We start from the raw sequence: 12,138 nt of genomic DNA on the forward strand, positions 1-12,138 counted from the left end.
CGGAGAATCAGGAGAGCTTCCCCCCGGGACAACAGGCGGGTGATAAATACAACAGTCAGAGGGTTACAGAGAGAATAAGGAGAACAGTACAATCATCTCACTACATGCCTGGATAATTAAGAGCCAATGTACAAAGCACATCTCAGCAAACACCAAGACAAAAATAGATGCACACTCGAATGGTGCTTAGCTGCTTTGTGCCACCAACACAGGGGAAGAAAATACATTCACAGACATAGCCTAGGAAAGAGAGAAATACAGGTGAGGGTCTCCATAATCACTGCTGAATAATGATCAAACCTGGGATCTCAGGGTTTAAAAGAAGCTGCCTCCATTGCCTGCGCTAGGAGACAAGCTTCACATGTGGCCTAACCACTGTCCTCAGCTGGCACAAACTGGTGTCGCTCTACTGAAGTCAATGGAGTTGATTTACACCAGCTGAATATCTGGCCCATGATTTGGACAGTCATAGAAATAACAGTCGAAGGACTTTTCTCTAGACACCCCCACACATCAACAACGCCCACGGTGTTCTAGACCATGTCGAAGAATTTGGGGATAGTACAAACCTAGTGGGCCATCCAATCCATCTCTCTGCCAGTGCAGGACTGCTCCCGATGGTGTGTTCCATATGAACCTGTGCAAACTGTAACAAGTTCTAGGTGAAGGTAGGAGCAGAGTCCTATTGTTTCGGCTCCTGGGTGGTAAACCCCAGCTTTGTGGATATATACATCCATAAAGGGAAGAGTATTGTAGAGTATTAAGAACAGTAATAGACGCAGGTGCAGCAGAACAAGAGACATCCCCTGCTGTCCTTATTCACACTCAGCCAGGCAGCACAGAGCCACTCCATCGCCGCTCTCACTACGATCACAGGAAAAGCCCGCAGTTGTGAAAGCAGCTGCAAGGGCAGGGGGAAGGGGACTTTGATAAAAGGTATGCACTCAGAATCAAAAGATACCAGTGTTTGCCGTCCCAAGGGAGGATGGGGAGAGAGGGAAATGTGATCCTCATTCTCCTCTAGGGATTAAAGGGCTTGGAAAACCCTTTGAGATATGAAGGCAAGGCAGAGAAATGTGGGGAAGTACTGAAGTGAGATCAAAAGGGACGTGTGGCACATTAAACAGGGCCATCCGCATTCCCCACTGTTAGAACCAGCGGGACATTCCACTCGAGCTTATGGGAGTGTGTTGGGCCTCGTTAGCCGTGATGCTTTGCTGCTCCCAGACAGGTTTCCTTGCAGGCTGGAAACAACACCTGACGCCATGGAGGGCCCAGAGAGTGTAATGGGGTCATCTTGGCTTGAAAACCTGTTACCCCTGTTGTTTTGAGGGCCTCAGGCTCCCCGTTTATTTCCCGCCGCATGGGCTCACCCCTCCAAGTCTCCACTGAAACACCATGCTTATCTGTGCCACTGCGGCCTCGGTCCTGCTCCCATTGGAATAAAAGGGAAAACTTCCACTGACTTCAACTGGGAAGGATTAGGCTTTATATAAACAACCCCCCCCCCCCCCGGGTAACAAGCGCCAAAGTGATGCTCTAACACAGAGACAGTGCTTTGCTCTCGGAGGTGCTCTCTGGCACTCTCCAGCTCCCATGGGTGCCTCTGGCGCACTGGTGCACGTGCTTTCCACAAACACCCCTCTCCCCTGAGGGCATAAGGGCTGTCTGTGGTAAGCCATACTGGACAGCAGAAAAAAGTGTCCCATGTCCTCACCCCTCCCTTTCTTTTGTGCACGCAACAGGGAAGGAGGGCTGCACTTTCACACCAGCAAGAGCAGAGCTGTCCTGAGCAGAGAAGAGGAGGGGGACAGGGGCACAGCCCCAGAGCGGCAGCCTCTGTTTGAGCTAGCTGGCTCACGGGCCATTCTGCCCCATCTTCCTCTCTCTCCGGGGGCAGCCAGTAGACACTGGAGGTTTGTTCTAGGGACAGGTTATGGCTGGTCCCCATCTTTCCAATAACTGCTGTTTAACCGCAGAGGCTGCTTCCTGGTATGGCTGTGATGTCAGGTACCTGAGCCGCACTGCAGCCTGAAACCCCGCCTTCTGGTATGACCCAGAGCGGCACAGGACCTACTCCTGGGAGATAAACGCTGCCTCCACCTGGAGGTGCTAACGTGCATCCGCTGTAGGGTGAGACAGTCCCTGCTCCCCCAACAGCTCTGTGCCTTTGAGTGGGAGAGTCACCGTAGGCTCCTCCCTCGCTGGGCATTGGCGTCGGTCAATGCAGGCAGCGGGCTCATGATTCAGAGATGCTCCCTGATGAGCACGTGGAAAAGGTGCAGCAGTGCATGCAGTTGCCCACGCAAGTCAGGTACAGCCTTATGAACAATTAGTCTCATGTTGCTCCTGCACAGCCCTGCCAGGGCTGGCTCTCACTCCAGGATTACATAAAGCCATCTGCTTCCAGATCTCCTGCCCCTCGACAGGAAACAGCTCTTCATGCTGGTCTCTCTGTGATACCGCCATTTAAAACCTAAGTGCTCATAACTGTGGCTGGGCTTCCCAAGCTGCTTGGCAGTGCCAGCAGTGAATCCACAGCCTCCGATGTGCCCGGGGATAGTCATTACAGGCTTTTAATCAGCCGGACGCATTAAGTGCTCGTCTTTGAGAAACAGAGATGTCACTTTCCTCCTTAAGGGTCAAGGCCTCAATTCAGCAAGGTATTTAAACACATGCCTAAGTGAAAGGACAAGTCCCACTTAAGTCAATGAGAGATGCTTAAAGTTAGGCATGTGCTTAAGTACCTTGCTGAACTGGGGCACAGACCCTATAGTCCTTGCTTGGGCAGCGAGTCAATGAGAGTTCAGTCTGAGTAAAGACGTGAGAACGGCACGATCTGGCCCCTAAAAAATACCAGCCCTTTGTCTCTTATTCAGTCTCAGCTAAACCCACCCTGTTCTCCTAGTCAGTGACATGACTGAACATGCTGGCCAAGATTCCTTCGAAGCAGGGCAGAGAAAGGGAGAAAAGCACATAGAGCACAGGGGCTGGACAAGGACAGCTGCCTTCAGATACCAAAGTAGCATCATTTTCTCGGCCTCTGGGAAAATCCCTCACTGAAGCATTACCTCCCCTGGCTCCTACCTCATTCTTTTGCTTGGTGGCGGCCCAGTCATGCCAGCTGCTGAGTGAGATGATGAAAGGGCATTTACTAACACCCTTACTCATCACCCTTTGGAAAGTTTCTTGCTGTGGGTCAGGGCTTTCTGCTCTCTGGGAAGTTTTAGATTTCCCCTCTGCCCCACCATCCTCATCATTTCTCCACTGGACGAGGTCCCATGTTTGGCCCTTTTGTTTTTGCACAATGACTGTCTCAATGCACAAGAACGTCTCCCACCCCACCAAGCTTCCTGCTGAAATAAGTGTTACAGCCATGGCTGGGTCTCAAGGGCTGGGGAGTAAGTATCACGGCTGGTCAGGACCCAGCACTGCAAGAGCAGGGGTGGCTGCAGGTCAGGACTGAGTTGTATGGGCACCTGCATGGGAAATTTGTGGCTTTCTGTGGTCTTCTCCATAATTAAGAAATGAGTTCTGGTTTCCCTTCTTCCCAACTAACTAAAGATCCTGCCCTCCGCTCAGTCAGGTCAACTCGCCCTGTGCTGGACAATGCCTACATACGTCTCCAATATTCCTTTTTGTAGAAGACATGGCCAGAACTCCTTAGAGCATTCCAGATTTGGCCTCACTGATTCCTTACACAGGGATAGACTAGAAGGCCCCTTCAGCTGTGTTTGCTGGCTCCCCAGACCCTCCTTCTGCTCTGTGTTTTATGGCCTACGAGCATATATTCTCTATTCAGGGTCTTCCACTCCGTCCAACCTTATCACAGTGGAGGGAACATACATCTATCCTCCCTGCTCCTAGTCACGCTGAATCTCACAGTGTTGTATCGACTGACCTCTCTCTTTATACCCTCCCGCTCCCTTAGTTTGGCACCATCAGCAGATTTCAACACCCCATTGCAGGATCTTCCTTCCAGGCGGTTGGTATGAGAAGCAGATGAACGAGCGCCCCATTATTGATCCATGTACGTTCCCCACTTGTCCACTTCCTTCCCTCCCAAACTGCTGCCACCCACCAACCTTGAACCTGCTTTGGCTGTCCTGGCCAATACTTATTCTTGATTTTATGCCAGCAGTTGTTGACCTCGTAGATTCATCCTCTGAACCTAAAGACCAGGTAAGCCTTGTTGCCTGCTCCTCCCCTCGTCTTGCCAACTGGGTTTTTGGTATGTCCTTAAAAAAGAAAGCTCCAGCCCCCAAAGTTGCTCTTCCTGATTTTCCCCTGGTGACCGTGCCTGCTCTGGACCAGCTTTACTTGTTCTAAGTAAAGAAGAATGTGTCATTTCCACGACTGACCTATTACTAATTACACCATCACTGGGTTATGTGGCTCACACCACAAAAACATGCCAAGCTCATTTAGCAGATTCCCATTTTAAGGGATGACGATGGTTGGGGGGGCGGGGAGTTGCTTGATTAAACCATTTGGTAAACTAGGTCATTCGAGGCTAGGCATATTTTAAGCCGCTCTATTTCATTTCCCCCTTTCCTCCTCTCACCCTAGTGCTGTGGAGCTAAGACACTGTAAAATCCCTTTTTTGAAAAGGCACTTGCAAGAGGGGAATTCAGTGATTGTCTCAGTGGGGGAGAAGTGAAACGGGCAGCAGGGGCTATTTGGTTGGTTGGTTGGAGGCAGGGTGAAGCAGTGTCATTTTCTGAATATTGTTTCTGTGAACACCCTGTCCGTAATCATCACTTTCATCTGGGGGAATTGCTCCCTTTGGCCCCTGCCCCACGGGAGACAGATGACGATTGCTTCACTGGCCCCTCGCAGCCCAGCAACTAGTGCACAATGCTGCTCAATGCTTGGAGTTGCCTACAGGAATGCACCATCTCCTCTATGTCCTCCCGTCCTGGAGGCGTGCAAGTCGGGGTACATAAGGACGGAGCCCCCCAACCTTCCTCCTGGGAGTGTTCTCTTCCACCCCTGCTTAGCCACTCCAAATTTGCAGGATTTAGTCCCAACTTAGCTAGTTCCACCAAACAAGCAGCACTCCTGGTTTCTAGATGGGAGCCCAAGCAAGTCACACGGGGAAACCCAGCTGACACCACCTCCTAATGCCAGTCGCATCCTTCCCTCTCCCCTTGCAGTCAACAGCAGAACCTCACCTGCCATACTCCGCAGCAAAAGATCTCATTTCTTCTTTTGCCACCCCCTGAATCCCCTGGAGGGACGGGCCAGATGCCCTCCAAAAAGCTTCCTGAAATTGCAAAGGTTGAAAATTCCTGGTATTCCACCCCCATCCAAAAATGTTCCCTGGATCCCTCTATCCTCATGCCTGCAAGATGCCAGCTGCCTGACACCTTTACATTGCCTGCACATAAGCTGCTCTGCAAAGACAGCCTCTTACAGCATGGGTCAGGCTCAGCAAACAGCCCCCCCAGCCCCCAAAGGAAAGGAGCTAGCCAACAAACCTCGCATGTCCCTGCTCTCCTTCATCCTCCGCACCCTGATTTTCAGCTTCATCTGCCCCTCATGCATGTCCATCCAGAACTGGTCCTCGGAGGGCACAATCATAACATCCAGAGGCATCCAGGCAGCTGGGCTGCGTCTCACAGAGGCACTGCTTGCCCTAGCAAAACAACAGCTGACAGGCAAAAATAATAAAAAAAAAAAAGCCTGAACTCCCCCCAAAATCCAGGGTCCAGGAGGAATTAAAATAAAGGGGGGGGGAAGATGGAGAAGAGAGAGACCCTAACACCCTTTCCCAGCACTACAGCTTCTTTTCTCTCCCTTCTCTCCCTGCCTGTGTGTGCGCGCACCTCCAGCGAGCCCGAATGAGCTCAGCACATGAGCAACAACCCTGCTGATCACAGCTAAGGGGTCAGGCATGCAACCGCATTCCTTACTCAGCACACAGACACGCAGTTTAACTCATAGGCTACACCACTGACACATGCTTCACTCAATTGCTTAAAGGGGCAACATCCCTTTTTTCCCCATTGACCTTGCTTGCTCTCGGAAATAATTGCTCCCTGAATGCCTGCAGGCGAGGGCCAGCTCCCTGAAGGCAAGAGGAGCTGCAGCAAACAGACCTTTGTTCCATTTGAAGTGAGTGTGATTTACTTTGATGAGTTAAGAGTCCTACAGTGAGTTGAAGGTAGAAAGCTCTGTACTGTCTATCTAATGCAATTATCCAGGGTCCATCGCCATGGAACCTAAGCACCAACACAAATGCTAAGCACAGTGTTTTTATGGTTCTGGATGGAGCGCAGCAAACCTTTCCCCATCACCCCGTGTTCTCAGTGGTAGATACAATGAGGAGACTGGCTTGTTTCTTTTTAACTCTTTGATATTCTTTTTCACTGAAGCCTGAGAGCAGAAGGTTTTTCTTGAGAAAAGGAACTGGGGGGATGGGAGGAATAATCTGGCAGAGATGTAGGCTGCAGGTGAGGGTTGCTTGGAGGCCCATCAATGATGAGAAGGGAAGAATGGTCCAGCAGTTAGGGCACTCACCTGGGATTTGGGAGACCTGGTTTGAGTCCCTGCTCTGCCATGGACTGTGTGACCTTGGAGGAGGCACTCCGTGCCTCAGTTCCTCATCTGTAAAATGGGGATAACAACACAACCCTACTTCACAGGGGCATTATGAGGATAAATCCAAGAAAGATTGGAAGGTGCTCAAATACTGCAGTGCGGTGGGCCATATAAGTACCATAGAAAGAGCAAGAAGAAGGGGTTGATCTGGGATTAGTGGCTACACTGGATTTAAGTGGCAAATCAGGTCACCCTGATTGATTTTGCGGAGGTGGGGCTGGAGTTTGAGGATTTGGAGGATCTGAGTCCTGTTCAGTCTTACCACACCCCTAACCTCAGCACCTGGTGTAACTGCTTACCACTAGACACAGAGTTCTGCTTGCTTCCTCTGTCAGAAAATCCTGGGGGAGTTCAGAGAAATCAACAGGAACAAATTCTAAGTGATTCTGTGGGCAGTGTTGTTGTAGCTGTACTGGTCCCAGGATATAAGAGACACCGCTGATGAGGGAATATCTTTTATTGGTGTTAATGAGCCACTTCACTTTGAATGGCCTCTTAAAAGGCGTGTTAACTGCTTATGCTCAACAATCTGTTCCACCTTGTATTTAGCTGGGAGGCTGAGTACATTTCCCAGACCTGAAGAAGAGCTCTGTGGAGCTCAAAAGCCAGATCTACACTATAAACTTACATTGGTATAACGCCATTGCTCCAGGGCGTGGATTTTTCACACCCCTGAGTGACACAATTATACCAACCTAAGCCCCAGTGCAGACGGTGTGATGTTAACAGGAGAAGCCCGCCTGTTGACATAGCTACTGACTCTCACACAGGTGGATTAAGGACACGGATGGGAGCTCTCCCGGTGGGGTGGCGTAAGAGCATCTTCACTGAAGTGCTCCAGGGGCACGGCCGCACAGGCGCAGCGTTTTACTTGTAGACCTGCTCTGAATGACTTGCCCAGGGTCACGCAGGAGGTCTGTGGTGGGGCAAGGACTTAAATCCACTCTCCCAAGCCCTAGGCTAGCGCTCTAACTATTAGGCCATCTTTACTCTCTCCCCCTCTGCTTCTTGGTCTCTATACTGAGTGGTGACGCAGGCCATCCACACAAAGGCCCCAATGCTGCCCAGTTACAGTGGTCGATTTTGTGACATGGTCAAGCGTTCATTAAGACCTGGACTGAAACCTCAGAACTCACACGGGCCAAACACTCATGAGAAGACAACTTCCAATAACTCCCAACCTGCAGTGGAGTCAAACCTGCAGGCTAGATGCAAACGGCTCCCTATCCCATCTGCATTCTCCTAAGCCACAGCCTCTTCTCTATTTGAGACACTCCTCCATACGTACACCCTACAGTCTACTGAAGGAGACGCATGCATTGCCAAGGCTTCTTTTCAGGTGTACGTAACTTTTCACTGTATTTTACATGAATGGTCTGTTCCCATTCATAATGTGGCTTGATTCATAAACTGTGACCTCATGAGCAGATCCTCTTCCTCTTTTGGGAGAGGAGTATTCGTTCCCCTTCCCTGGCTCCCACAAACCCTTGGAACTCTTTAAACATCTCATCACAGTTCTTTAAAGGTTTCTTGTTCTGAATTCTTCCCAAACCTCCAGGAAATTGCTCAGGATTAGACTAGGCAGATGGGACACACTGTATCTTTGAACTCTGAAGATTTACAGGCGGAGAAACACAAGCTGAGTTATACATGGGAGACATCAATGTTTTTCCTTTAAGTGACATCACGTGAGATGAGGTCACCAGCACTAAATGAACTCCCCTTCCCCCCATCCCCCCCCAGCTCGTGGAGCCAGTGTTTTAACGAGGCTTGTTATTGTGAGTTTTATTACTGTCAGATGTGGGTCAGAGCCTCAGGTTGGATAACACTCAAAGCACATTCAAACCAGGTTGGAAAAAATGATCAGTGTTAAACCAAAAGCAACACTTGGGAACCTGGGAAGTTGTTCCCACAAGATGGGGTCTCTTCCCACCAAGCACAACATTGACTAGCAAAGAATATGGGGACAACAGATGTTGTTGCACTTCGTGATGGTCCTGTCCATGCTACACTTGAAACGGTGATGGGGGAAGTGTAAAACATGCTTCTGTCACGTAGTGCAGATTCTCATTGTCTACCCAGGCGGGCAGCTGAAATCATGGGGAAATTTCATAGTCCTGTCTACATTGCATGGTCTCATCTATGCTGCAACCATGTTGGAGGACAACTCCGCTGCAACCAGTTCTTCCAACACACTTGCATTTGCAGTGTGGATGGGAGTGAAATTACACCCAGATGGCAGCACGGGCAATGGCTGGATAAATCCATTTCCCATGAAATGGTCTAATTACTTCGTCGGCTGCATCTGACGAAGTGGGTATTCACCCATGAAAGCTTATGCTCCAATACGTCTGTTAGTCTACAAGGTGCCACAGGACTCTTTGCTGCTTTTACAGATCCAGACTAACATGGCTACCCTTCTGATACTGGTCTAATTATGGACTCCATGCAGGAATTACTGCGTGAAATCCTATGGTCTGGCCTATGATACATGATCATAATTGTCCCTGTGGGCCTTGAATCTATGAATATATTGTCTTCATTTACTATCCTTTAGTAACAGGAGGGACTAACTCCCTCATGGCTGAGAGATGCTAAAGCTGTTATTTTTGGGCTGCGGGTTCCTTCAGGAAGAGTTCGGACCTGCTTTTTGGCTCTGCCCAGCATGACTGGGGCATCTCTGGCTGAGATCTGTAATGCAGGATGTTTTATCAGAGCCCTTCATAAGAAAGGCTGGCCTATGCTCTGCATCCCCGCTCACCCTTGTAAAAGACAAATGCGCCCACAGGCAACAGAACCCATCTTCACAGGGAGCAGTAATGAATCCAATTCCAACTGAAAATTCCTCCCTAGAAATAACATCTCTAGCTCTCCCTCCTTAGAGTGGATTTACACTGCAGCTGGGAGATGCGGGTCGATAGATATGTGCTACCCTCCAGCAGAGCTAGTGTGCTAAAAATAGCAGTGTAAATGGGATAAGGTGGGTGGTGGCTGAGGCATTTGTCTACCCCAGCTGGGAAGCATGCTTCCAGCTGCAGTGTCGACATTCCTTTAGAGTTGCTTCTCCCCTGCTCTGCTCCTGAACCTCCACCCCTTTCCTTCACCAGGTGTGACCCTCGTTTGGGGGCTAATATGGGGGGGGGGGAAGAGAGATTTCCTCAGTGCCAGAGACACCCTTTCTCATATTTACCATTCCTTTTAGATCATTCTGCATAGACACGAGAGATGAAAAGAATCCCTCAGCCTGCCCGAGGCTCTCTCTCGAGTTGGCCACTGCAGGACTGGCCCCTCTGATGTCTGCCTCAGCAGGTGGTTCCATCTAGTTTTTAGTGGCTCCAGGAATAGGACTTCTTACACACAGGGCTCTCCTGTTTGTTAAATATATAATGGCAAGGGCAGTAATGCAACATTGGGATAAGGGGGCTCTTCAAGAAGAGAAGGGGGAAAGATCAAATGAGCCATTTACAAAGGAGGTAACACACACTAAAATGATGATCAGAGAGAAAGCATGGTCTTGTAGGTAAGCCACTGGGACTCAGAAGATCCGGGTTCAGGTCCTACCTCTGCTCCAAACTTCCTGTGTGACCTTGGGTAAGTCTCTCTGTGCCTCAGTTCCCTCATCTGTAAAACAGGGACAATGCTTCCTTCTTGTCTATTTAGACTGTTTGGGACAGGAACAGTCTCTCCCTAGGGGTGTGCCCACTGCCTACCCCAACTGGGTCACCTAGTACTCCTGCAGCATATATTATCATAAATGCTAATGAGGGTCAGAGTCATCCTTGGTGTAACTCCACTGAAGTTGGCAGCATTATACTTGGGAGGAAACCGACATGAAGCGTCTGCAACACCAAGGAGCAAAGAGTCGGTCTTCAGCACTTACACACATATGCAAGGATTGGCGATAACCCAACTGGTTAGTGTCCAGCGTTTCCCTCCCCCTTCCATCACAGGGAGCTTATAATCATCACAATTTCAAATCTTTCACATGGGCCTCAGGAAAAGGGGGTGATGGGGGGGGGAAGGGAGGGGGCACTAGGTTGCTCAAAAGGAAGGAAATCATAACTGGGCACAGGTTCCTGTCTGTCAGGATCCCTTACTGGGAAAAGTTTCCTTCCTCCCCTTGTAGCTTTCCAGAAATGAGATATGAAATGACATGATGGTTTTGTAACTCTTGGCAACTTGTTCTCCCAGTCCCGTTCCGCCCCCAGCCCCGCTCTCTTTTTCCTCCCCTCACATCCTTGTCTCCCTTTCTTCGTCCAATTGTTAAACATGCAGCCGTGGGGGGGGGGGGGGGGTGGCAAGGGGATTGTAGCTCCAAGGAATAATTATAGAATCAGGAAAACAAGTCCTCTGACGACAGTGTTACTAAACAGGGATGTTTAGAACATAGGCCAGGAATACAATCAGCTCATACATATGTGACCTAGCTTAACCCATCCCAGCAATGCAGCCACTGCTCCCCCGGGAAGAAAACAGGCAAAGATATCCATGAGTTCAAATGCAAGGGTGGGGTGTGATGGGAAGGGGTGAGAGCTTACCAGGATGCTACACCTCAGCCTGGAGAAACCACTCCTTCCTAGCACCCAAAAGGGGATTTGGATATTACGCTCCAATCCCCACTCACTTTGCTTTGATAACAAGTGACCATAGCTGGATTTAGGTCCCTACCAGAGCAGTGGTTGTGAGGTACCGTAAGGTAGAAACCTCCATGAACACTACCCTAGAAAGGTTCCATTTCCAAACAGCCTGAGCTCACCAAGCAAGCAGAGTATTCGGGGCCATAGCATCTCTGCCCTGGCTCAACCTAGGCAGTTTTACAGGACTTTGCTGCAGTAAAGAAAGCAGCTCCTCTGTTATTTTGAAACTGAGAACAGCCATGTGATAGAGTTAGTCAGTCAATGGGGCCACGATTGTTAAAAAAACACACACACACAAAAAAACACTAGTGCCCACAGTTAGGATTCTAAGACCATATTTAGACACAAACTAGTGATTTGATTTTATTTTTTTTTTTTAAAGTGCCAGGCTCTCCGCATCTCATACTGTGTTCAACTGTTATTCTGGATGCCCGGTCCCTCTGAAAATCAGGGGCTTGGGGAGAACCAAGAGGAAAAACACACTGCAGACAATTACCACTCCACCAACCATAGGCATCGTCATAGGACATCCAAGCGACAGACGACAATTTCCTGCAATATCTCCTGCATGAACTTTATTGAATTAGGTTAATACCTTTGGGGTCTATTGCATTAAAAAGACAACTGTATATTTGTTATTGGGGTACTATGTATTTCCATAGGAAAGGTAAACTACTGAGGTGGAGAGGTGCACATATACTGATTCAAACTAGACTCTCCAGGGACCAGCAGACAAAGAAAGGGTTTTTTGGAGTAATAGTCTGGTTTTAAATAGACTCAGGGCCTTCTTTCTGATTCAGCAAGTGGACAAGATCCCTGGGCCAGAGAGGACCCCAGCTTTAGGGTAGGATTGGAAGGACTGTGCCTCCTGAGGCAACATAAGAATGGGTGCTTGCTC

General features: G+C 49.4%; 1 protein-coding gene across 2 annotated transcripts in view; it reads right to left on the bottom strand.

Annotated features, from left to right (window-relative positions):
- Positions 1 to 12,138, bottom strand: part of DUSP8 (dual specificity phosphatase 8) — an 83,157-nt gene that overhangs the window by 19,458 nt on the left and 51,561 nt on the right. Inside the window, exon 1 of one of the 2 annotated variants that reach the window (XM_073347226.2) lies at positions 5,481 to 5,835. The exons of the other annotated variant lie outside the window; for it this stretch is intronic. Within the exon in view, the coding sequence (XP_073203327.1) occupies positions 5,481 to 5,598 (118 nt within the window). The 5' untranslated portion in view covers positions 5,599 to 5,835. Of the gene's footprint in view, positions 1 to 5,480; positions 5,836 to 12,138 lie in introns of those variants that run through there. 2 annotated transcript variants of the gene reach the window in all.

The sequence above is a fragment of the Lepidochelys kempii genome, chromosome 6, assembly GCF_965140285.1.
Source record: "Lepidochelys kempii isolate rLepKem1 chromosome 6, rLepKem1.hap1, whole genome shotgun sequence".
Lineage (NCBI taxonomy): Eukaryota > Metazoa > Chordata > Testudines > Cheloniidae > Lepidochelys > Lepidochelys kempii.